Source organism: Balaenoptera acutorostrata, chromosome 13, assembly GCF_949987535.1.
Source record: "Balaenoptera acutorostrata chromosome 13, mBalAcu1.1, whole genome shotgun sequence".
NCBI lineage: Eukaryota > Metazoa > Chordata > Mammalia > Artiodactyla > Balaenopteridae > Balaenoptera > Balaenoptera acutorostrata.
In genome coordinates this window covers 33,844,440-33,871,767 of record NC_080076.1, presented here as the reverse complement: position 1 = coordinate 33,871,767, position 27,328 = coordinate 33,844,440, and the positions used below count along the sequence as shown (strand labels likewise).

Sequence of the window (27,328 nt, the reverse complement as noted above, 5' to 3'; positions counted from 1 at the left end):
TTATACTTAGGTGTATGCAAAGCACCCAAGATTTTGCATGTGTATATTAATATGCATGATGAAGGCAGAGCTGCATAGCATAGCAATAAAGTAGGTTAACCAAATACAATTGTAGTTTCAATTACTCTTCAACAAAACGTTTTTCTAATTTTAGTTTTTAATTAATTTCATCTTTTATTTTTATTTTTTTAAGATTGATTGATTTTTGGCTGTGTTGGGTCTTCATTGCTGCACACGGGCTTTCTCTAGTTGTTCTCTAGCGAGGGGGGCTACTCTTTGTTGCGGTGCATGGGTTTCTCATTGCAGTGGCTTCTTGTTGCAGAGCACGGGCTCTAAGCACGTGGGCTTCAGTAGTTGTGGCATGCAAGCTCAGTAGTTGTGTCTCATGGGCTCTAGAGCACAGGCTCAGTAGTTGTGGCACATGGGCTTAATTGCTCCGCAGCATGTTATATGTTCCTGGACCAGGGCTGGAATCCGTGTCCCCAACATTGGCAGGTGGATTCTTAACCACTGCACCACCAGGGAAGTCCCTAATTTTATTTTTTAAAAATAAAGCATTTTTCATACAGTTGGTATTGTCTACTTGTCCCCTGTACCCCATCTAATCTCCTCATCATTCATGCCATGTCCCCATCATGAATGGTTTGGAATTTTCCTAATTCAAAATACTTTTTCTCTGTTTTCTAGAAACAGTTAAATTAGTAAGAGGTATCAATACCTATTTTTAAAACCTTGCAGTTTAAATTACTAAAATGTTATTTTGGGCTTTTTTGGATTCAAAAAATTTCAATACACATTTTCTAAAAAACCATCACCACACAAAATTGATCACTCTCCCCACTATCCTTCTATGCAATCTGGACATTTTGTTATGGAAGAATTATTACCAGCCCTTTTTTTAGAGAAAGAAATTGATACAGAAATATTTAATAACAAACAATCCTCACACATCAAAACAAGTTAGGGTTAGGGTTAGGGTTAGGTAAGAGATGAAGTCAAAATTCAAACCAGGGAGACTCAATATAAATCTCACGTTTTTTTTTTAATCCATTAACACAGAGGGATAATGAAAATATCATCTTATGTGAGAGAGAAGTTGACTTAATAAATAAAGCAATTTAATCAATTCACATTTTACCAACACAAAATCAAGAAGTATGGAATTTTACTTACCAGGGACTAAATAGAAATGTCTCCTTTAAGCTAGGGAAAATAGTTCCCAGTGCATAGATAATCAAGTCCATCAGTTTTCTTGTAAGCCATGATTTACCCTCATAATCCACCTCAACATGATTTTCCATATAGTCATGACCACTGGATTGGTATTCAAGATGACATCAAGTGGGCATTTCTGTATCAAACTCTCAAACATGAATGTTCAGAGAAGTAGGCAGTAGTTCTTAAAAACTTTTAGTGGAAAACTCACACATATTCAGTTCCAGGTTCTACCATTATTAAATAAAAGCCAATCTGATGCTTGTTAAACATAGCAAGAAAGATTTTACTCAAAACTGTTGCAATAGGGGAGAGGGAGAGAAAGAACTCAATTAGGATATGGCAAAGACAACTGATTATAATCAATCAGAAGAGGGAAGGGTCAGTGGATGGAATATTACTAAAATGAACTTCATTAGGTATCAAGGGTAGACAGATTCTTGGTTAACTGGCTTAACAGAATTTTTGCTAAAGGCAGGCCAAGGACTTAGATATCAAGGGTGGGTTGGGGGATAGGAAACTTGATCATCTATCAAGAGTGGGGGAGGATTCTTGATAAATCAACTTAGCAGGATCCTTTGCTAAAACTGGCCTTGGCAGGTGAAGGTTGAGGCCTAGAAGAAGAAGAGCCCTCATAGGAGCCTAATTAAAGTTTGGTCAGGGAGGAAATTTTTGTTACTATTTACTTGTTATATGATCTGTGTTAAAAAAATAAAAAAATAAAAAACTAAAACAAACCTGAGGAGTTAATTCAACCATAATTTCCTAGTATTTTCTGTATTTGCCAGAGGTCTGACTTATTATAAGAACTGGGAGTGAAAGAAGCAAAGCACATTGTTCTCTGCCAGCTTAAATCAGGTCAGTGTGATGCCATACACACAGTAGGGACTTTATATTCAAGAGGCCCTAAATTCCATTCCATCTTCAATTGTGTGGTTTTAAATGAGATAAAAATCTGAAATTTATCTTTATCATCCATAGAACTAGAGGAATATTTCTTATAATTTGGGTTGTGCTGCACATTAAATGAGATGATCTCAATTAGAAAATGCATTATATTATTAAATTTTAAATTTCAATCCAATAAATGTTAGAGTTACCTTCCACCATGAACAGATACTGGGGATAGAGCAATGCCTATTACAGGAGGTTTCCCCATCAAGAGGGCATATAAACTTTAGGCAAGTAATTCCAAGGCGGTGGTTGTTAGTACTAGAGGTAATAGAACACTAGCATCACTAGCATCATCACTATTATCTGCAACCTAGGCCAGGGGAGCAATTTGAGGTTGAGAACTCAACCTATTTCACAAAGGTCTTTTGTCTTTATGGATTTTCTGCTGAAATTATGTGACCTATGAATGTAACCGAGACTGAAGCAATACTTTCATTGTGCTCTTGCCTTCTCTCCCTGAGCCATGTGGACATTTGAGGTGTAGACCTGGACATCTACTTGCTTGCTGTGATTTCCCAATTGCTCTCTACATGACTTTGTGCCGGCCATCTAAATAGGTCCCTTGGTAATTCTATGCCCTTAAAAATCTTTTGCTTAGATGAACTTCAGCATTTCAGTGGTCATATTTCATGTGTGCTATATAACCTCAATGTTAAATTTCAAATCCTCCACAGTAAATTTTCAAGTCAAATTCATATCTTAGTTGCTTTTGTTTTTATTTTTTTAACTTTTTATTTTATATTGGAGTATAGTTGATTAACAATGTTGTGTTAGTTTCAGGTGTACAACAAAGTGATTTAGTTATACATATACATGTATCTATTCTTTTTCAAATTATTTTCCTATTTAGGTTGTCATATATTATTGAACAGAGTTCCCTCTGCTATACAGTAAGTCCTTGTTGGTTATTCATTTTAAATATAGCAGTGTGTACATGTCAATCCCCAAATCCCTAACTATTTGCATCCCCCCACCAACCCCCCTGGTAACCATAAGTTCATTCTCTAAGTTGGTGAGTGTGTTTCTATTTTGTAAATAAACTTCATTTGTATCATTTCTTTTTAGATTTCACATACAAGTGATATCATATGATATTTCTTTCTCAATATACAGAAATCTGTTGCATTTCTATACTTTAACATTAAAAGGTCAGAAAGAGAAATTCAAGAGACAATCTCATTTACCATTGCATCAAAAAGAATAAAACACCTACCTAAGGAGACAAAAGACCTGCACTCCAAAAACTGTGAGATGCTGATGAAATAAACGGAAGATGACACAAACAGATGGAAAGATATACAATGTTCTTGGATTGGAAGAATGACTATTGTCAAAATGACTATATTACCCAAGGAAATCTACAGATTTAGTGCTATTCCTATCAAATTACCAATGGCATTTTTTCACAAAATTAGAACAACAAAATTTAAAATTTGTATGGAGACACAAAAGACCCTGAATAGCCAAAGTAATCTCAAGGAAGAAAAACAGAGCCGGAGGAATCATACTCCCTGACTTCAGACTATACTACAAAGCTACGGTCATCAAAATAATAAGATACTGGCACAAAAATAGACACATAGATCAATGGCACAGGATAGAAAGCCCAGAAATAAACCCACACACCTATGGTCAAGTAATCTATGACAAAGGAGGCAAGACTATACAGTGGTGGAAAGACAGTCCCTTCAAATAGTGGTGCTGGGAAAACTGGACAGCTACATGTAAAAAAATGAATTAGAACATTCTTTAACACCATGCACAAAAATAAGCTCAAAATGGATTAAAGACCTCAATGTAAGACCAGATATTATAAAACTCCTAGAGGAAAACATAAGCAGAACACTCTCTGACAGAAATCGCAGCAAGATCTTTTTCAATCCATCTCCCAGACTAATGGAAATAAAAACAAAAACAAAAAAACAAATGGGACCTAATTGAACCCAAAATTTTTTTCACAGCAAAGGAAATAATAAACAAAACAAAAAGACAACCCACAGAATGGGAGAAAATATTCCCAAATGATGTGACCGAAAAGGGATTAGTCTCCAAAATTTACAAACAGCTCATTCAGCTGAATATCATCAAAACAAACAGCCCAATCTAAAAATGGACAGAAGACTTAAATAGGCATTTCTCTTAGTTGCTTTTAAATGATCTTTCCTTAACCTCAGATGACATCCTGTCAAGGAATACAGAATCACTTTAGTACTAGCTTAATGCTAAAAGCTGGAGTATAAATCCAATTTTAAGAAACAAACAGTGAAACACAGTTCACCCCAAAACTAATTTGAAAAAGTTTGGGATATCTATTATATGTATAGCACATTGGACTTCTATAGCTTCTAGTATAGTATGAATTACAGTAGCCCCCCCCCCCTTATCTGCAGTTTCACTCTCCTTGGTTTCAGTTACCCTCAGTCAACCAAAGCCAGAAAATATTAAATGGAAAATTCCAGAAATAAACAGTTTATAAGTTTTAAATTGTGCCCTGTTCTGAGTAATGTGATGAAATCTCACACCATCAAGCTCCATCCTGCCCAGCATTCCCAACTTTTCACATCATCTGTTCCTGACATCCAACCATTGACATTGTCATAGCTCAGTGATCCAGGATCACTCAAAGCATATGATCCTCCTTCTGACATATCTTCAGAAGGTCAATAATAGCTGTCATTCATCTCACTTCATCTTATCATGTAGGTATTTTATCACATCACAAGAATAAGGGTGAGTATGGTAAAATAAGATCATTCAAGTCAGAGAAAGACCACATTCAGGTAACTTTTATTACAATTATTGTTATAATTGTTTTATTTTATTATTAATTATTGTTATTAATCTTGTACTATGCCTAATTTATAAGTTAAACTTTATCATAGGTAGGTATGTATAGGAATAAAACATAGTATATATAGGATTCGGCATCCACTGAGTGTCTTGGAAAGTATTCCCTGGGGAAGGGGGACTACTATACATCAAAATAACAACAACAACAAAAAATTATTTTATATATTTGGAACATTTTTTTCTACTGCTATTCTTGAACAATTGTGGTTTTCACAATGCTTTCCCAACTAATAATCAATTAAATTTGATTTAAAGAAATATTTATTGAGTTTACTATGTACAACCTAGCTACTAGTGAAAATGTAAAGATCAATAAAACACACATTTTTCATTTATAAGGGCCTTATCTTACAATGGGAGAGTAAATACTTCTTCCCAAATAACCTGTTAAAAGTAATGCTGCAAAGGAGTACTATAGAGCTGTACAAATGAATAAGGACTATATATGCAGCTGGAGAATGATATCCATGATATATTGTATAACATGCTTTTGTTCATCTGATACACAGAAAAATGTGAATATATCTACATATATTTATATTAAAAATGAGAAGAATTAACCTAAAACTTAAATGTCATTATGTATGGGAGAGGAGGGAATAGTTGAGTGTAGAAATAGATGGGCTTCTGTTAATATATTTTGTTTTGTAAATTTATTTTTATAAAATATAATATTTCATATAACTATAAATCAAAATTAAATTCAAAAATCAATTTCTTAAAAATAGAAGCAATCAAAAATTCTACTTGAATGAGTTGGTGGCATAATTACACAGAAACCATCACAAAAGACTTTAAAAAGCAGTCATCCAACTATACATTCATGGGGAAATGTACATTAAGAAAAAGAGAACTGCTCCCAACACATGTAAAATTTTTTTTAATTTTCAGAAAAATATCGCTGGTAATAATGTTAGTATTGTTATTTCTTTTTCTAAAAAAATGTTATAAATAGTTTCTATCTTATACATTTTTTCCTTAACAGCTTTATTGAGGTATAATTTGCATATAATAAACTGTACACACTTAAAGTGCCCAATTTGAAAAATTTTGATACATGAATATACCCGTGGAAACATCATCACAATCAAGAAAATGAACACATCCATTCCCCCCAAAACTTTCCTACAATTCCCTTTTAATCTCGCTCACTCACACATGTCCAGACTCCCTACTCCAATCGCAAGCAAACACTGATCTGCTTATTATCACTACAGATAAGTTTGCATTTTCAAACATTTCCGATAAATTAAATCATACATTATATACTCTACATTTTGGAGGTTCCAGGGGGAAATAACTAGCTTCCTTCACTCAGCATAATTATTGTAAGCATATATGTTGTTACATGTATCAATTGTTTATTCATTTTTTATTGTTAAGTAGTATTCTATTCTATGGATACAACACAATTTATTTATCCATTTTCCTGTTGTTGAACATTTAGGTTGAATCCAGTTTTTAGCTACTACAAAAAAAACTTCTATGAAAATTAATGCATGAGTCTTTGTGCAAATGCATGCTTTCTTTTCTCTTAGGTAAATGCCTAGAGGTGGAATGACTGGGTCATTTGGTAGTTGTATATTTAACTTTTTAAGAAACTGACTACTTGTTTCTCAAAGCAGCTATACATTTGGTATTCCCACCAGCAGTGTAGGAGATCAGTGTAGGAGGATTCCTCCAAATCACCAACACTTGTCATGTTCAAACTTTTTGATTTTAGCCATTGTAATAAGGTGTGCAGTGGTATCTCATTGTGGTTTTAATTAGCATTTCCCTAATGACTAATCCCCTTAGAAGATCTCTTCAGTGTCTCTGGTTGCTTTTGGCAAGGAGGTCTAAAATATATTTAAGCACTTAGATGTAATGACCAACTCTTTTAACATACCTGTGCACACTCTTAATACAATTAATATGGTTTAAAACAAAAATACAATGGCAGCAGATTTTGGTTGTATTCCATTTACAAGGTTGTTTTGCCAAGTGTGATAATACAGAACACATCCATACAGATTAGTGCTGTAAAAAATGGCTGATCCTCCTGGTGGTGGATCCCATAGTTCCCATTTACCTTAGCTGGTGTCTGATGGAAACATTGTAGATGTTCTGGGTCTTTTTTCCCTACATCTTTAAGAAGAAATAAAGACTTCCATTTCAACTCCATTTTAGTAAATAAATCTATCCAATGAAAGGATATAGGAAAAATGAAAAAGAAAATAAAAGACAGTAATATAAAATAGGTAATGAAAGAGACTAAAGTGAGAAAGAAGATCATGAAAGACAATAAAAGGAAGAGTAAATTAAAAGTTGTGATGGAAAATGGTGAAAATGGTAAACTAACACACAATTGTAAAGCAATTATAATCCAATAAAGATGTTTTTAAAAATGGTAAATAAAATATGGAAAAGTGACCACAATATAGAAAGGGGAAGTCCAAGAATGTGGGCATGAACCATTTTAAGAATCTAGCAGAGCCAATTGATGAGGATCCCTGGAGGAGAGTGGCCTGGTATAGAGAGAAGAGTGAGGTATGCAATGAAATCTTTTCACATACCATCCGTGTGTACTTGAGTCAATTGCCAATGCTCCTTGAGTCTCAGGTTTTGCTTCTGAATAGGGATAATATCTTTCCTGGATGAGTGTTATGAGGATTAAGCAAAATACAACAAGATATGTGGAAGATCTTGGTGCTGAATCTTTATGTTTCTTAATATATGCCAGATGATCCATTAAGGAAACTCGAGAGCTTAGAAAGGAATAAGAGAATCCATTAACAGAAAACTTTAAGTTGAATGGGTTGGTCAAAAGCAGCCATTTATTCATGTCTTATAACATGATCTTACAAACATCATACAGAGCTGGCACGAAAGAACAGACACCATCTCATATACCATGCTTCCTCCCAAATCACTTCTATTAAGTTACAACATCAGAACAAATCAGTTACTGAGTTACACAGTTCTTCAAATATGGATACCTCCCCATTAGGGTGGTTAGATTGACTATTCAGACAAACAGTTAATTTACATGTTTAATACAGGGCAGAATGTGTAACAGAATTCAAGATATTCACACAGATATTGTAATACAATATAAAACAGTACAATTTTCAGAAGATGATGAGATCACTATGCCCCTGCCTGTTTCAATTCCTTTCTAGTTTTTCTTCTTTCTTTTCTTTACAGCAGTTGCAAATAGTTTTACTCAACTTTTCACATCGAAAAACACTTTAAATTTTAAGAACTAAAAACTATTTACAAATTAGTTATTGTAATTTTGTAATTATTTGTTGTTGGTTTCATTGTTCTCCTAAAAAAAAAAAAAATCACCCTCCTCCAACAACAATACTTTGCTTGGTACCATCATTAACTTCTAGAAGCTCTGAAGGATACTTAGGGTTGACTTCTTACAATGTTTCAGAGCTCCAAAATATATTATATTCCTTGACCAATGATACCAAATATACAAACATTAAAAGGCCATATGACTCCCCCAAACCATATACTGACTACAATTCATTTCACATTGCTTTCACAGAAATACTGAGTGGACCAAGATGCTGTGAGTTGACTTTGTGATGACATGAAGATGATGATTGGAGAATATTCTTGTTTAATCCCCAAATCATCTTAAAGCACAAGAAGAGAGGTTGATTTCAATCTTTGTATATAGAGTGTAAAACATTTTCTTTACATTAGGCATAATCATAAAAAGCATGTATAACTTGTTTTGAAAATGCATTGTCATAGATTTTACAAACACTGTGGTATCAAACACATTCTCAAAAACTGCTAGAACACTGACACAAAACCTGACTCAAAATGTAAGTTTTTCAGTAGACTTCTTTTCTAACTTGCATATTTAAAATTCAACTGTACCTGAGTTTCACTCATACTTTTCTAAAAACTCAAATACAGTGACATTACCTCAAGTAAATTCTTTCCAAATAATCACACGGTTTAATGGATTTTCAATGAATTTCAGAGCCCTGGCACTGGAAAGTGGTATAAGATACAGGTTTATAAACTGGTCAACAGACAACAGACAAATTAGCCTAGAAAAGACAGTGAAACATACTTGTGCTAATTTGACAGCCTAAATATATTATGTATGAACATATATAAAGTATATTAGGCTTGCCGTGTAACTATTTTTTATTAGTTTGTTGGGTTAAGTAACACTTTCTATCCAGCAATGATTACAACTTCACAACTTTTTTGTCTTCATTTCTTTTCAAATAGTAGCTTAGTCCTCTCTGGGGGAGAACAAGCTGAATGAAGACTTGGTTACCCATGCCCTTTCTGTGTTCAAGGGATAACCTTGAATGTACACTTGCATACTATACATATTTCCTATAAGAAAATGGCATTTCTAACTGGATTTCTCACTGAAGTTTATTTCTTTACCCACTAGCTAACTCAGCAACTTCAAAAAAGTATATAGGGCTTTCTTAGGCCACATTGACATTTGTCACAAGCAGTGAATAATTCAAGGCCATGGTTCTTATGTGAGATTATATTTTATTTTTGACTCACATGTAAACTTAGAGAGGGGAAAGCATATTTCAGCTATAGTATTCTCAACTCAGCCCTTTGATAAAATGATTTCTCATTTTGTTGACTGTTTTTTTTTTTTTTCCAACAAACCTAACTTACCCTTCTTATGATAAAATTGTGTCAAATAATTACAGACCAAAAAGAAATAATCATATACTTTTATATGCAGGACAACCATTTGCACATGACATAATAAAACAATTTAGAGAACATTTCTTTAATATCTTTGGGTTTAAAGAAAAATTGATTTTCCCAGTTGATTAACAATGGATTAATTTTCATAAGAGAAGACATGCTTTTCATTTCTAAATCCTAACAACCACACTGACTTCCAGCGACATGTTCCAATGAGATCATCACCACAGCCATAACTCAGGAATGCAGAGCAGTATTCCTAAAATGCTTGGCTACTATTATTTATATAACTGGTAACCTGCAGGGGAAATTGAATATCTTATGAAAATTTATCCAACTTCTCTAATAAAGAGTAAATTATCATAACACACATTTACAGTTACTTTCTGGTCTGATAATTCAATCCATTTCTAACAACAACAACAAAAAAGCTTTCATAAGCTTGCAATCATGTATCAGAAAAAAAAAAGAAAGAAAATTTCTCCTTGCCTAGTAAAAATCATTAAGTTCCAACTCATCACGGCTAGGATGCTAACCATCACAGAGCACATGCCACTTGGCAATTTGCCTCCTGGGATAGTCACAAATCTCCTTCCAGTGTTCTCCACTGGCTCCTTCTGCTGCTGCTCCCAGGACCAACCGCCCAATCACCTCATTTCGGGATCCCCTTTCAGAATCCAAAACCAGAAATTCAACACTTATCTCTTCAAGACCCTCACAGGGAATGTCAAAGACAAACAGTTCATTGAACACTGCGTTGGGGGTGCATTTCTTCACATGCGTCTTCTTTTTGGATATTCTCTTTTTGGCATGGTACAGGTTCACTTTGACATAGGGATCTGCAATGGGAAACAACACACATTGTATTGACAAAACTTGGCAGGAAAGCCGATCTCAAGATAATGGTGCCTTAGAGATGCTAATAAAATGTGATTATTATGAAAATGAGTCAGAACAAAGTGAAAACATGGATAAAGCTTGGCTTCTCTATTGTCAATAAATTGAAAATAAGTATGAATGTACAACATAAGAGATAGTGGAGGACGGGAAAGAACTGTAATGGAAGGATGAAGAGATAGCATAAAGGGGAAGAAAATAGAATGTTCTAATGACACATTCTGATTACTAATAATTCATTCCAGAGAATGGAATAGAAGGAAAAAATAGCACACAGCATCTATCCTTACTGAGTTGTATGACTTTGGATAAATCTCACTAATTCTCTGAGCATGTGTTGCTTTCTCTTTTGAATGGGGGAATGTGCATTTAGAATTCACAATGGCAATGCCTTTTTTGGCTTTAAATTTTTGTGGTTCTTTAACCACTTGCTGTGTTTGTTTCCTGTTACCCAGTATTGATCTTTCCTGTGTCACCTGTATCCTGTGAATTTTAAGATCATACTACTTTATCACACATTTAATTATATTATTTTGCCCTTTTCTGGTTGCATGAGTTCATTTTAACTTCCTAACCTAAATCTTTAAGACCATGCTTTTAACCTCCATTATCTAATAATAAAACTACAACTAATAATAGCATTGGATGATAATTAATGAAATATATATTTCCAGACCTCATAATCCCCTTTAAGGTAAGTACTATTATATCCAGTTTGTATAGAGTTTAAGAAACATACCCAATGTTACTATGCTAAGAAATGGAAGGGTTAGGATTTGAACTCAGATCGTTTTAAACCATAGGTCCTGTGCTCTTTCTCATTGTACTATACAGCAAAGTTTTATTTTTTGTTTGTTTGTTTTTTTAGTAAAAATTAGTCACAAAACTAAAAGCTAATTCTTAAAGCAGACACCAGACACATAAGGAATTAAAGGAAAGATAATAAAAATAATAGAAATGTAAGGGTAGGCAGGCTCATTTAAAATAGTAAAATTAAGAACTTTTCCTAAAACTTAATTTTATTTCCATCACTGTGTTTTTGGCAATGGCCTCACTTCTGCATTTATTACTGCTTTCTGCTTCAACTCCATTCAGTCCGACATCTATCACATACTAGCTTTGTTTTGGATCTTAGAACTATGCAGTTTTCTTCTTCTTGATAATGGCCTTGGCTCACACTTTTATACCATAAAATGAGAAACAGAAAAACAATCACATAACTTGTGATTGTGAATAAAAGGTGAATCTAAATCATAGTCCAATGTTAGTTATTAACTATTTTGCCTAATATATTGCTCATTTCTACACTGAGCCTGCATTTTTCAAAAGCATTCTTACCTGAAAGTCCAGATACATCAGATTTAGGCAGGTGCCGAGCTTTTAAAACAACCACAGTGAGAGTATTTGTGATGGACTGATAGCAGAGAGAGATCAGTAACTCACCACGTCCTGAAGACTTCTAAACAAAGAGAGATATGATATAAATATGTTTTTATTATTCATTAGTTTTGAAATTTATACTTATATTAACATTTTTAAAGCACTATAATAGCATTGTTATTTAACTGTAATTTTCCTACTTATTTTACTTTAATATGCTAAAGAATCAAAGAGTAACTAAAAGCTTTTGTGCAGTACCATCACCTTCTAAAACAACTACCTGCCATCTTGTGGTCTTTTTAGGTACTACAGAATGTTAAAATTCCTAATGAGTTAGCCACACCCATTACTAGAAATGTTTTAAAGGGGGATATTTAAAATGTATCTTACACAGAGGTATTTTTAGTTTTTGCTTTTTAATTAACTCTCCATTTTTTGAAGTTATTAATGGTAATGAAAATTATCTAATTATTTGAATGGATCTGTATATGGTAAAATTACTCATGTTAAGTTTGATTTGATTTCAAATTCTTTAGCTCAGACATTATTAGAATTTAAATTCAGAAAACCTGAAATTTAGTCTGACAGCCACCACTCTCTTAGCCCAGAGGACTGATGGAGTTAAAATTCTCTTCCCCCACCCCACCCAGAGTCCTCTTTTAATCCAAGGAATGAATTAAGTATTGGAGAGAATTGATTCAGAATATTTAATGCTTTGTCTTTGAACAGTATCATAGGTTTTTTCTTTGCATAACACTTAGGTTTAATTTTTACTTTAACATTAGATAAGATGACCAAGAACTCAAAGTACAAGTTCTAACTGAAAGTAACAAAAAGTAAACTTGGTATAACTAAGAATGATGGTTGCCCAGAGCTCCTAAAACTTCAATATATATTTATATAAAAGCTGACATGGGATAACTGTATGAATAAGCACTCCAAGAAGAATAAGAGTAGGGAACAAATCTTTATTCCCACTGTGCCACTAAACAGGTGACTCAAACTACTTAATATTTCTGGATCTTGACTTTCATTAATTTCAACAGAAAAAGGTGAGGATGTGGTCAAAACAAACTTTATGGTATTCTATAAAATTATGCTTTATAGACACCAGTTATTCTGAAATACAACAATTGGAATCAAATGAGCTCCATATTTAAAGGGAAAATACATTTAAATTTGATTAATTGATGTCTTATCATTTTCTAATAATTCCAGAACTACCAAAGTAGCATAACTGTAAAGGCAGAGTAACTCACTTCCTGTTATACAACATAAAGGTGAATATTTGTAATTCAATATAATGAGATATCTCTTCCTTAAAAAGCAATTCTATGAAAAGTAACTAGAACTTCAAATATTCAAAATGAACTGACTTAATTTTCAATTTCAATTTGAATTTCAAATTCAATTATGTTGACATTGAAATATATTTTTAACTTTCTTATGAGTAAGAAATATTTGTCTGCATTTTAGTGGCAATTGTAGTCAAAATACTTGTGACAGAAATTAATAAAAATATTTATATAAATATTTAAATAAATCCATAAAGGGTTCCTCTTTATTTTATATCATTAAGATACTTTACGCATTTCAGTGGTGGGTTAAAATTTCTTTCATCTACTCTATCCCCCTGCTCCTCATTTGATTATGATTAATAATAGTTAAACATCGTAAAGATGATATGTATAAGACATCATTTTAATAAAAATCCCCTAGATACAAAAAAGCTACAAAAAGATTGTTTATAAATATGTTAAGCACTAAAAATGAATTACCCTAACATTTCTCTTGATAATCTCTCTGTTCATTAACTTTTTTCCATCAGTTAATTCAATTCCTGTGAGAGGAATAAGGACTTCTCCAATTATATCATCTCTTGAAAACCTGTCAAAACTCAAGATTGTAAAGTGCAAGGCCAACTCTTGGATCTGGGTGTAGGGTATTCCATAGAATGTAAAGGTCTCATCAAAAGCTGGGTCCAAGGTCTTTCTCAGAACTCTGGTTTTCACTTTATGCTTCTTCTCTGGGAGAATCATCATTTTGATGTATGGATCAGAGGTCATCGACAGCTCATCCATGGCTGGCAAGCCACGGGCTTCTTTAATATTTACCACAAATGCTTTCTTCTCAAAGTTATACTCTAAGGAGAAGAAGAGGGTTCCCAGCTTCTCTTGTTTCTCATCTGAAGTAAGAGAAGTGCTGGACTTTAAGCTATCAGGGGAAACTGCCTCTTTTTCCCCTTCTGAAAAGAGCTTTGGGGTCACATTCTCCACATCAGAAGGACTGCCAGCTTTGAGGTTTGTTTTGGGAAAATTGCCATTTAGATCTCTCTTCTCAAGATCAAGACGCAAAGAATTATTTGGCCCAGCTGGTTTATTCTTTACTTCATTTTTCTCATCTGCTCCAAACTTCTTTTTGCTGTTTAGGTTTTCAGGGTAAATATCAACTCCCTTTAGCACATGCACAAACTTATATGGAGGAGTCTTGTTAGATTTGGATGATTTTCTCTGACAGCAGATCCATGCAAACAGAGAGACTGTGAAGACCAGGCCAAATGCACTGAAGATCCCCACCACTGTGGGAATTTCATCTGAAAAATCAAATGACCAATAACATGCATTAATTGGGCAGAGTTGGAGACACCCTATTTGAAAAGCATCCTAAAGCTGGCAGTTGCTGTAGGTTGTACAAATTGAATTGCTTTCCAACTGTTCTGGGTGAATTATGTACCTATTTCATGTCACTTTCAGGAATAAACACATATATAACACATAAATAATAAATGCAGTAAGATAGAAAATCCTTCATTGTAGTAATTTTTTACAAATAAAATGGAAAGATGAAACTGGGCTTGGGCCAGGGATGGGAGAATGCTAAATGACCCTCACCTACCTTCGTTTTCTCAGATAACATGAGTCAACTACAGCATAATGAGTCAGTACTAATTTCATTATGTTTTCATTGACATTTTGAGGGTTTCCAGAAGTACCAATTCTTACTATGTAGCTCTAAGTGCATATTCTTCAAATACTGACAGAAATTATGGAAAATTATCTGCAATTGTCACAAAGTCATTAATAATTTCCATCCAAATTACAGAACAGTGGTAAAAGAAATGTACACACATTAGGGAAAAAAGAACAAAAATATATGAACAGTTTATTAATAGTATACAACTTATAAGACTACAAACTCATATGCTGACCCAAAATTCTTCAAACACTGAATTATCCAAAGTACAAATTAATTACCTAAATAGGATAAAACCCAAACAATGGTTATAAATGAATTATCATTCTTTAACATGTAATGAGAAGAGTGCGTAGAGATAATTTAGAGTTCAATTTTATCCATAACTGATTTTTTTCCTAGCACATTTCCACATGGTAAATGGCAATCAAATTGAAACTGGCATTTGTTCCTTGAATGAGGGCATGTTAAATTATTGACATTAGGTAACACTGATTATGCATGAAGCTCATCCTGTTCCATATGTAAGTATATTCTCCAACAAATAATAAGTAACACTGTGTAAGTAAAAGCAGTATTACTATATCTGGACACATTGCATCAGTTGAGTCAATGTTTAATATAATCAAAACTAATATAATTAATGTAATAATATCTGATTTTAGCTCCATTCCAGTCTATTTTTTAATCCCAAATAGTGAATAATAAAGTTAAAAGTTCCAGTCAGGGAAGGGTTAAGGCTTGTTTAACTAACCCTGAAAGAACAATCTTTTGTTTCTCCCCTCCACAATCCCCCAAACTTCTGCCTATCTACTTCATAATCACAAAACTGAACTCAAATAATATAAGATTAAGAAATGACAAGAGCAAAAATGCCTAATAACATAAAAAAGCAAATACAACAATAAAAAATTCTGTAGTTTAATTATATCAAATAACTGAATTGTGTAAAGGTGAACTTTGAATTTCCCAGATAGAAAAAACAGGGAATGCTACAGAAGAAGAATGAGGTGAGAGCTAAAGATCATCAGCTAAACTTAGTACCAGCTTTTCAATTTTTCCTTCTATTTAAGTCTTTGTGTGGAGAAAAAAAAAAAAAAAAAAAACACTCCTGGACTACCTAACAATCCAAGGCCAGGGAGCAAAAGCAAAGTCATGAACTATTCTTGATTCTTTAGTCAATGCAGGAAGAATAATTTTTTAAAAAGGAATAGAAAATATTTTTTTCCTAAATAAACAATGCCAACACTAGAACATATTTTTAACTAACATAGCCTCTGAAAATTCCTCAGTATTCAAATATTTTTCTGATTTCAAATCAGAAATTGGGAATACATATCATATCACAACAATATAAACTCAATCACTCAAATGGACAGCTGTGAAATTCATTTCTGAATATAATATCACAAATTTTCTGTATTTAATATTTATGTCTAATGGCAAAATATTCAATATAATATAGTAGGGCTCATCTACTCCCTGTGTATTCTCTACTGTTAAGCTCCTAAGCTTATGAGAGCAAAGATCTCAGTCATTTCACTCAGTTTCATAACAAACTTCTACAAATTCCCTGATATTTCCAAATACATGTAAAGTAAAACTCAAATCTCTTGCCTTTGGAATATAATGGGACCTAAAAATACTACTTTTCTATTTGAAGAAGTACATCTGATTTTTTTTCCTTTTCTTTTTTTTACTGAAAAAGGGGAGAGCAATGGTGCTAAAAATCTGGTATAGGAAAAGGGAAATTGAACAGGAAAATATAAGTCCTAAGTATAGTTTCCAGTAGCTTTTAGCTAACTGACTTGCAACATTTCCCTTATCTCTCTGGGCTCCAGTTACCTCACCTGTGAAATGGAATGGGCTCAGCTAGTTAATTTTGAATATCCCTTTAACCCTAGTATCATAGGATTCTGTGTCTTTCGCTAGCAACATATTTCAAGGATACAAGAAAAACATAGCAGAGAAAAAAATACGTTATGGTACACTCTGCAATAAAATATACAGCCTAAATGCCCAATGTTCAAGTTATTTTATACCAAGATCAAACCCTTATGTAATCACAGAAACATCTGGCTTCCCCCAATAAGTTAAATACAGGTTTGCGTACAAATAAAAATCACCTGCAGAATTAATGAAACCAACAAGCAAACAGACCTCTTTACTTAGCGCGCGCTGCAATTTACAGGGCTACCTGAATGATTAGGAACTTCTTGGATGTAAAATCGCCCTGGCAGAAAGCAATTTTAAGGAGAACGATATCAAGGAAGGGAGAAACCACAGAGATAAGCCACTATTGCCCTTTAACAGTTCTCATTTTCCTACCTGGGAAATTTATGCTCAACATCCCGCGAACACACACACGCACACGCGCGCGCGCACACACACACACACACACACACACACACACACACCTCACCCCAGAGTATTTAAGGAACAACCGCAGTTATAAGCGGAGTAACTTGCTTACCAAATTCTTCCCGGCTGGTAGCGATCGGAGCCATTTTTTGCTGCGTATTCTGTCCGAGGTGCTGAACGGAAACTCCCTAGCTTGGTTCACTTGCCTGGATGTGAAGCGACAGGGCTTTTCCTAATGCTGAAAACAACGGCGCAAAGCACAGGGGACCTAAGCCTGGAATAGGGAGGAGGCAAAGAGGGCGGTCCACTCGCCCTCGCACAGTGATTTGCCACCCCTCTTCCTGTTTTGGCTCTTCAGACGCTTGTCTCCGAGACTCTAGAGGTGGCTGAAACCCGAATTGACGCAATCCTGACGCTACAGGGTTGAAATCAGCACCTCCCTCCTCCAAGTCTCTCCTCTGCCCTTCATTCTTTCTTCTTTCCTTCCCTCCTGAGAATTCAACACACATTCATCAATTATTTTAACTGTTGGACTACGTTTGCTATTCTGTGAGGGCTCAGAGGTACATAGAGATGTCTCGAAACTCATCAATGTCAATTCCTGATATAAAATCTGATCATCTAGATCAGTAAAAATGTGTCTATGTTATCAGAATAATATAATTTACAGAGGCGATTTGAGGAAAGAGTAAAAAGAGAGAAATTTCTGCATCAGTGATCCACTGTAAAATGCAAATCTATATTTTCTTGCTATTTAAATTTTTGTTTGATATATTATACTTATATTAGAAAAAAACTCACTGCACATTGATCCACTTGAAATAAGATAACAGTTTTCCCATTATTATCACTTATTTTCTAATAAATTATTACTCTAAACATTTTGTTGATTCTGTTGCTCAATCTGTCTCTTAGCTCTCTTCTTTTAATATCTGACATTGGACCACTTAAAGTACTTAGGGACAGATGGGAATAATCTCTTGTGTATTCCAACTCACAGTTTTGACTTTTACATATAATGAGATTGTTTTTGGAATGTCATTTCTAGTTAAAAGTTTAATATGTTTGTGCAAAATAGTTACAAGAATCATACCAAAATCTAAAATGACATTGATAATTACTGGTTATTTTCAAAGGAAAACATGTTTTTTTCTGAACAGATGATATTCCCAGGGTTGAGGAAGTCGGAAAATACGGTGTCAGATTCTGATTAATTTTAGTCTGAAGACTGTGACTTTTTAAAACAAGCATTAGCAATTTTCCAGAGAAGAGAAATGAGGCTGTAACTTCAACTTTCAATTAGTGGTCCACAAAGAATTACTCTTCTGTGGAGCTCAGTGAGCAAATGACATTCAGTGTGTGCTTGGATGGGGAAAGAATGGGTATGGGGTGAGTCCATAAAGCTACTGTACAAGTGACAGTTTCCTGCATACTGGCAAGCAGCTGCTCTGAACGTCAGGACTGTGTCTGGGGAGAAATTGGCTTCAGTCTTTTACATCATGGAAAATTTTATAAACCTAAGTCCCTCTTCTTTCCTTTTCTACTCACTCCCACATACTTGGCATTTTAACATTCTTCTAACAGATTTTTTCTTTAGCTTATATCTTCCTGCTATGAAAACATACAAACTAACTTACTGTATTCAAATTTTTCATTGGAAAAATCTGTGTTTTCTGTCCTCATCTTTCCATTTAATTCAGATTACTTGCTTTCTTGATTTTGCATGCACTGGTGAGATTGTCCCTATGAATAAATATCCATTAGACAGATGAAACAGAGAGTGGCATTTTTTTGTGATATGTATCACAGGTGAACAAAACATATGGTGTGAGGTTTACTAAAATATGTTTTCTAGCTAAGTTATTGCTACATACAGTTATACTCACTTGTAAACATAAGTACCTTATATATGTGTCCTATATAAATTAATATCTCATTAATTTTACCTCAGGTAGTAAAATGCTATCATCCAAAACCTGTCTAGATTGTTTAAACTCTGTTGCTACAGAACGCCACCTTACCCTGGGCTGTCTCATTTCTGAGGACACATTGTGATAAAATTACCTCTTGCCCAGAGCTAATGCTATTATGGATGTAGTAACCCTTTCATTATTTGCTTTAAAAGCAAACTGAAAATAAATATTATTAATTAAAATGTCAGATGTTTCCCTCATTTTCATATGATGATTAGCATATTATTCATTATCTAATCTCTTTAGACAAGCTTCCAGCAGCACCAGATGAGGAGTGGGAAACTGACGCAACGTAGAGGAAAAACCTGTGTCTTGTGATTGAGATTCACACCCTACCACTGTATTACATTCTCTTTAGATCCAGCAAACAAGTAATCAATTCGCTGACGTAAACAATACCACTCTTGCAGCATTGATTTGGGAGGAGGGGTAGTTGCTAGGTAACCACCTTATTGCCACCCAAAACACACAGTCTCAAGCAAGTTCCTGCCCTGGGAAACAAACGCATCTGTACAAGTGGCATTGTTTACTTCAAAGTGATTCTTTGACTGTTGAAGTGCTTCAGCGTTTACCGTATTTTATTTCTGATTGCAAATATGTATAGATATTTTGAGAAACAATGAGCAGAACACTTGAATTCAATCTGGCCTTAAGAAAGCCAGTTGATTCTAAAGATTATAGTTAAATAATTACATGATCGTTTTTATTCATTTTGCTTATTTTTTCTGATTTCTATTTAATATATAGTTTAATTTGTAAACTTTATTTTTATGGCTTATTAATTATATAATTTACTCTATATTTTCTCTATTTCTTTCCTTAAAAATATTATTGGTGGATGTGTTTAGAACTTCCTGATAAGCAAAATAAAATTTCAAAAAGTTTTGAAAATGTTTCAATGATCTTCAGTATTTAGTAATCTTTAGTAATACCCAGATCAGTAATACAAAGGCATTTTACTGGTCTGAAGGTAGAGCAGAATGAAGTATATGATAATGGATAATGGATAATTGTTTTAATATTCCATATCATTCTATTAAGAATGCTAGCTCTAATGTTAAAGGAATAGGTTTGTATTACAAGCATACCCAAGTCAAAATTCTACAAGACAATTCCTTTCTCAACTGGTATTACAGAAATCCCTTCACATGCACAAGTTCTATATTTGTTTTTCTTCAAACTATTCAGCACTTACTATGTGCCAAGCTAAATTGGGCTCTGATGTCTCATGAGTGAAAAACTCATTAGCTTAAACCAAAAAAAAAAAAAAAAAAGCCAATAAACTTTCTTCCTTTCTTCTTTTCCTCTTTCAACACATCCTGATCCTTGATGTCATGGAGCTTACAGACCATAGAGAAAATAACCAGCCCTTCCTTTAGAACTGGGCAGAAACTTTTCAGATCATAATTGTAATCATATTTCTTTTATTTGGTACTTTCTACCAAACTTGGTCAGCACTATTCCACAGCCATCACTCTCTATCCCATTCAGTCTGTCTTTATTGATCTTGTTCTTCATAACTGTAGATTCATTATGATACACTCAGATTGCATTCTTCCTTCTCCTATGAACTGTCCACATCTTTTCTCCCATTTAAGAGAGTTTCATTTATACTATGAAGTTTCTGACTTATCAGCACTCATGGATCTATTCTGATTTAAATTTTTATAACACTATCTCTAGTGAAGTCCTTTAATTCAGCTTGACATATCCTTGGTTACATGCCAAGAATTCCCAAAAAGGTAAACCAGAGGCTTCCACTTATTCTCCCCCCAAATATTCCACAAGTTTCACATTTGTTCATGATCTTGGCACCAATTTTTTCATATCTCTTGGTTTCGTTTTATTTGTACATTCTAGGCCTGTTTTTAGGTTGTGATCTTTGAAGCATCTTCTACAGTTGTTGAATATTGGTTCTTCAACAAGAATTTGACCTGGAGCCATTCTAGAAGTTTGTCCTGTTTCCATTTACTTGAAGGTATTTCTTGCTAGCTCCTCACAACACATCCATCTTCCCTATTCCAATCCTAAGTGAGACTTCTCTTAGCCTTCTTTCAACAATAAACATATATATTACCTTAAAAAGCAGCAGTAACACTCATCTGACATCTCAATAGATATGAGAGAAGTCTGAAGACAAGTGAATAACTGTAAAATGATAAAAGAGAACAAAAGTCAATCTAGAAATTTATCCTAGCAAAAATCAAGATGAAAGAAAGAAATTTCTAGAAAAGCAGAAGACGAGAGTATTTATTGCCAGCAAATGTTAACTAAGCTAAGGAAAATGATCACAGACCAAAATACTGAAATGCAGAGTAAAACAAAGAACACAGAAAGGGTTAATATGTGTCTAAGAATAAATGAATATTAACTGTTTAAAAGAATAAAAATGTATTGTGATATATAAAATATATGTAGAATTGCAATGTATGGCTAACAATGCTTCAAAGACTAAGAGAGAATAAGTTGAGTTCTAACGTTCTAAATCTTGGAAATGGTAATAGTAATAATTTATATTTAACTTTTAATCTCAAGGGTAACTCCAAATGAGTATCAGGGGAAAAAAATGTACGTAAGAAGTTAGTAAGTGGCAAAGAGCTAATAAAAAGTAAAAGAAAGAAAAAGGTAGAAAAAAGAAAGAAACAGGTTGTCCAATAGAATACAAATGAAAATTTGGAGGATAATAACACAAACATTAACTGAAATGGACTAAATATTCCTATTAAAAGATGGGGGGTTGAATTGTCAGACTGGAGAAAAGATAGAAACCCAACGCATCACTCTATGATGCTTATAAGAGACAATTTTTAAAAAGACAGAAAGCATCAAAGTAAAAGGATAGAAACTATATGTCCTGTACACTAACTGAGAGAAAGTGGTATGTATTCATTTTTCTACTTATCTACTTGGGATAAGTAGATTTTTAAGTCAGACAAAAAGGTGTTTGGAAGATAATATTGGATATTTTATAATGGTAAATTTATAACTATACCAGGAAGATATAAAATGTCTAAATTTCTATATGCTCATTAATACAGCTTCAAAATCTATAAAGCTTAGGTTGGTAGAATAATATGAGAAATAGACAAATCCACATCATAGAGGAAATTTTTTCAAAACTTTTTCATAACTGATAGCAGCAGACAAAAATCAGTACAGATACACTGTACCTAAACAAATTAATAAATTTGAGCTAATTAAAAATACCTAGTAATTTTTACAAGTAAATATGGAACGTTTAGTAAAATTGATCATGAGGTAACCATTAAATGTTTCAAAATACCTCAGAAGACTGAAATAATTCAGTTTGTTCACAGAGATATTAAGCAGGAAATAGTACAGTAAGCTATCTAGAAAACCCCTTATTGTTTGAAAACTAAGCATGAAACATGTAAATAACCCATGGCTAACAAAGAAATCTCAGTAGAAATTAGGGGAAAAGTTTCAAATGAATGATAATTACAATATATATTAAATTCTGTGGAATACAGCTTAAAAAATGCTAAGAGAGTATGTGGTCTTAAATGCACATACTAGAATAGAAAAGATTCTGAAAAACAATAATTTAACTATTTACCGGGGAAAATAGAAAAAAAAAGCAATTCTATGCAAGAAATGTTGAGAAGGAAAAATGACAGAAAATAAATTAAAGCAATTTTTAAAATACTACATAAAGAGAGCTAAAAAATCTAAAATAATTTGAGAAAATTAATCTTATTGATAATTCCTGGCAATATTGACAAGAAAGAAAAGAGGGAAAAATAAAAGTTACAAATGAAACAACAGAGCAAAAAAGACAAGCCATAGAGCAGGACTTAGAGAATATATTTGCAATGAATATTTCTGACATAGGTATTATATACAGAAATATGTAAAGAAAAATCAATTTTAAAAGACAAACATTCCAATTAAAAATGGAAAAAAGCCCTATCACAGGCACTTCACTAAGAAAAATACATCTTAATGGCTAATGATCAATGAAAAGAGCTTTGCAGCAGCAGTCAGTCATCAGAAAATTACAAATTAAAACCTCCCACAAGAGATAGTACTACACACCCACCAAAAGGCCTAAAAGTGTAGGGGGAGATGATACAGAGTGTTGATAAGAATGTGGGGTAATATGAAATCTTATTCACAGATTTTTTGGCTTTTATATTGTTACAAATATTTTGAAAACTGTTTGACAATATTTACTAAAGCAGAACATAGACATGTGCTATGGCCCTGTAATTCCACCTGTGGTTAAATTCTAAACTGAAATTACTACACCCAAGTATAAAAATGTTCATAGCAGCATTATTTGCAGTAGCCAAAAATTGGAAACATCTTACCTTTCCTGTCAACACTAAATTGAATAAACACTCTATACACTATAATACTATACAGAAATGAAAAGGAACAAAATGCTACTATATATAACAAGGGTGAATCTCATAAAAATTATGTTGAATGAAAGAAACCAGATAGAAAAGTATAAACAATATAAGATCCACTTATTTAAATTTCAAAAAAATAAAAACTAATCAGTGCTAATAGAAGTCATATGGTGATTATCTATGAAGGAGGCATAACTGAAATGGAGCACAGACAGATTTCTGGGACATTAACATTCTATATCTTGATCTGGGCAGTAGATGGTGAATCTTTTTTTTTTAACTCATTGAGTTACTCAGTTACAACCTGTGTTCTATTTTTTAAAAAATTTTTATTGTAGTTGATTTACAAAGTTGTGTTAATTTCTGCTGCACAGCAAAGTTATTCAGTTATACATATATATATACATTCTTTTTTTATATATATTCTTTTCCATTATGACTTATCATAGGATATTGAATATAGTTCTCTGTGCTATACAGTAAGACCTTGTTGTTTATCCATTCTATGTATAATAGCTTATATCTGCTAACCACAAACTCCCACCCCATCCTTCCCCCAAGCCCCTCCACCTTGGCAACAACAAGTCTGTTCTCTATGTGAGTCTGTTTCTATTTCATAGGTTTGTTTGTGTAATATTTTAGATTTCACATATAAGTGACATCATATGTTATTTTTCTTTCGCTTTTTGACTTACTTCACTTAGTATGATCATCTCTAGTTGCATCCATGCTGCTGCAAATGGCATTATTTTGTACGTTTTATGGCTGAGTAGTATTCCATTGTATATATGTATCACGTTTTCTTTATCCGTTCATCTGCTGATGGACATTTAGGTTGTTCCCACGTCTTGGATATTGTGAATAGTGCTGCTGTGAACATGGAGGTGCATGTATTTTTTTGAATTAGAGTTTTGTCTGGATGTATGCCCAGGAGTGGGATTGCCAGATCATAATTCTATTTTTAGTTTTCTGAGGAAACTTCATACTGTTTTCCATAGTGACTGTACCAAATTACATCCCCAACAACAGTGTAGGAGGGTTCCCTTTTCTCCACATGCTCTCAAGCATTTTATTTGTAGACTTTTTAATGATGGCCATTCTGATCAGTGTGAGGTGGTACTTCATTGTAGTTTTGATTTGCATTTCTCTAATAATTAACAATGTTGAGCATCTTTTCATGTGCTATTGGCCATTTGTATTTCTTCTTTGGAGAAATGCCTATGTAGGTCTTCTGCTGATTTTTCAATTAGGTTTCTTGTTTCTTTGTTGTTGAGTTGTATGAGCTGTTTGTATATTTTGGAAATTAATCCCTTGTCAGTCACATTGTTTGCAAATATTTTCCCCCATTCTGTATGTTGTTTTTTGTCTTGTTTACGGTTTCCTTTGCTGTGCAAAAGCATGTAAGTTTGATTAGGTCCCATTTGTTTAATTTTGTTTTATTTCTATTGTCTTGGGAGACTGACCTAAGAAAACACTGGTATGATATATGTTAGACAATGTTTTGCCTATGTTCTCTTCTTGGAGTTTTATGATGTCATGTCTTATGTTTAAGTCTTTATATGTTACATGTCAAAAAAAAGTTTACCCAAAACTCTGGGTGTGTGTGTGTGTGTGTGTGTGCACTTAACATTTTAGCATATTTTACAAGGGCAATTATATTTTCAAGGACATATACACAAACAAATTAGGGTAGATATTAAAGTAGATTTATGTAAGGGAGGAAACTATGACTGGCAATTGGACATAAAGCAGAAAAGTAAATTAAATTGGAGATAGACTGTGTATAATTTATTATGCATCTATGTTTTAAATTGTTTTCCAAAAATTGAGTATTCCTTTGAACTTTAACTTTTCAACTATCTAGTCAGTTTCACTTCTATCTCATAGTCAAAGAGCTGCACTTCCATCTCGGATTTACAGTGAGCCACCAATTCTGAACTATTTTCTTACCCAGGTACAGATACTATAAAAATAGATGATTATTATGAGATCTGAAACTACTAGGAACTAGCACTGCATAAAGATTATAAAAAGAAAATGTATGTGAAATGTGAACTTCTTGAACTTCTACATAAGATGAATATGCATTTTAAATGTATATATATATATATATATATATATATATATATATATATATATACACATATATAATACAGTTAGGGTGAAGTGAAGTTCAGGGGGCTGGAACCATTATCTAACATCAGATTGGAAAGGTAAGGTTGGGAAGGTTTAGAACTCCATGACCTTTAAGCTTCCTTCCAATTATTCCATGCTAAGAAACAATTCACTACCCCAGCAGAAATAGCTCTAATCTCCATTTTACTGAACCCATTCTGCATAGAGTACCATTTCCACTGCCAAAAGTCAAGTATAGCAATACAAATGTGCAAAATAAAAAATTGATGGTGAAATGTGTCTTTGACATACTTATCCTTGCCTTATGCAAACCTTTTTTACCTTTCAGTACTCACTTCTTCACAAACTTAATATTTATCTGCTTATCTGTTTTCCCCTCTCCCTTTCACAAATGCATACTTTCTCTTGGGTGAAAAACTAATAACAATTTCTCATAACCTACTTTTAAATAAAATCCTTTTTTGACTTCTCTTGAGGAGATAGATTTTTAAAATACTTATATGTGTGAATATAACCAAAGATCCTTATCTACTACAGGAAATTAATAAGAGTGAAAAATCACCTGTCTACCTACCTGAGCCTCTAAAATCATGTAATGACTATATTGTTTTGTCTCTCTTCTCAGTATCTCCCCTTGGAAAGCAGGACACATACTCATGAGTAATATTGGGGAAATTAAGGTCAGATTTTGATGGTATTGATTTAATAGTGGCAAGGAAGAAAAAAAGAGAAGAAACGCTAAAGTTTAACTTCAAAACTACCATTTGATACCTGAGAAGGTATCCATAATTTGGAGAAAGAAAAAGTCAATGGTAGTTTAGTAAGTCAAATCATCACTATTAAAATGTTATCTTTTAAGGTAACAGTTCACAATAACACAGATTAGTTAGAAATTATGAAATTAATTTAGTCTGGTTTGCATATTTTACTGCTCCCCATCTTTCAAAGGAATCTTTTTCTTTTTCTTTTTTTTTTTTTTTAATTTAAGTATCAATATAACCTACTAATTAACTTTGGGCACCAAACCACATTTGGTCCATTTGATGTATAGTCATAGCTTCCAGAATTGCTGACTAGCCCTACTGATGTTCTAGAAAATTATGAACTTTATCAAAATATTTGGCTAATGTCCAAAGAGCCAAAGTGTAAGAGAAGAAAAAAAAGGAAACAACACAGAGGAAACAAAACAGGGAAGAGGTGAAAAATTGGGAAAAGAATAACAAGACTATAGAGAAAGGAATAAGTTAGGCAGAGATGAGTGAGAAAGGAAGGAAGGAAGAGAGGTGACAGCAAAGAGAAGAAAGCAAACAAAAAAAGAAATTCATTTGAATAGAAATATTTAAAAACATATAATTTAGTAGTCTACTAGCAAATTGCAGGTTAGTAGCCACAGAAGTTTGCTTCCTATTGACTCTTTTTACTGTTATTACTATTATATTTTCCCTCTATCTCCTCCTTTTGTCTGTGATCTTTTCTTATCCTGGGCTTTGTTTACTTTTTTTTCTTTTTTTTTTTAGCATC

The 27,328-nt window shown here is 33.2% G+C and overlaps 1 protein-coding gene across 1 annotated transcript; it reads right to left on the bottom strand.

The window, feature by feature from the left end:
- Window positions 1-7,813: 7,813 nt before the first annotated feature.
- On the bottom strand, window positions 7,814-17,687 carry SYT4 (synaptotagmin 4). The gene is made up of 4 exons (XM_007172781.3): window positions 17,435-17,687; window positions 13,767-14,581; window positions 11,947-12,067; window positions 7,814-10,550 (listed from the first exon to the last, which is right to left on the bottom strand). Exons 1-4 carry the CDS (start codon window positions 17,466-17,468, stop codon window positions 10,243-10,245), a joined length of 1,278 nt encoding a protein of 425 aa, XP_007172843.2. The 5' UTR covers window positions 17,469-17,687; the 3' UTR covers window positions 7,814-10,242.
- Window positions 17,688-27,328: the final 9,641 nt, after the last annotated feature.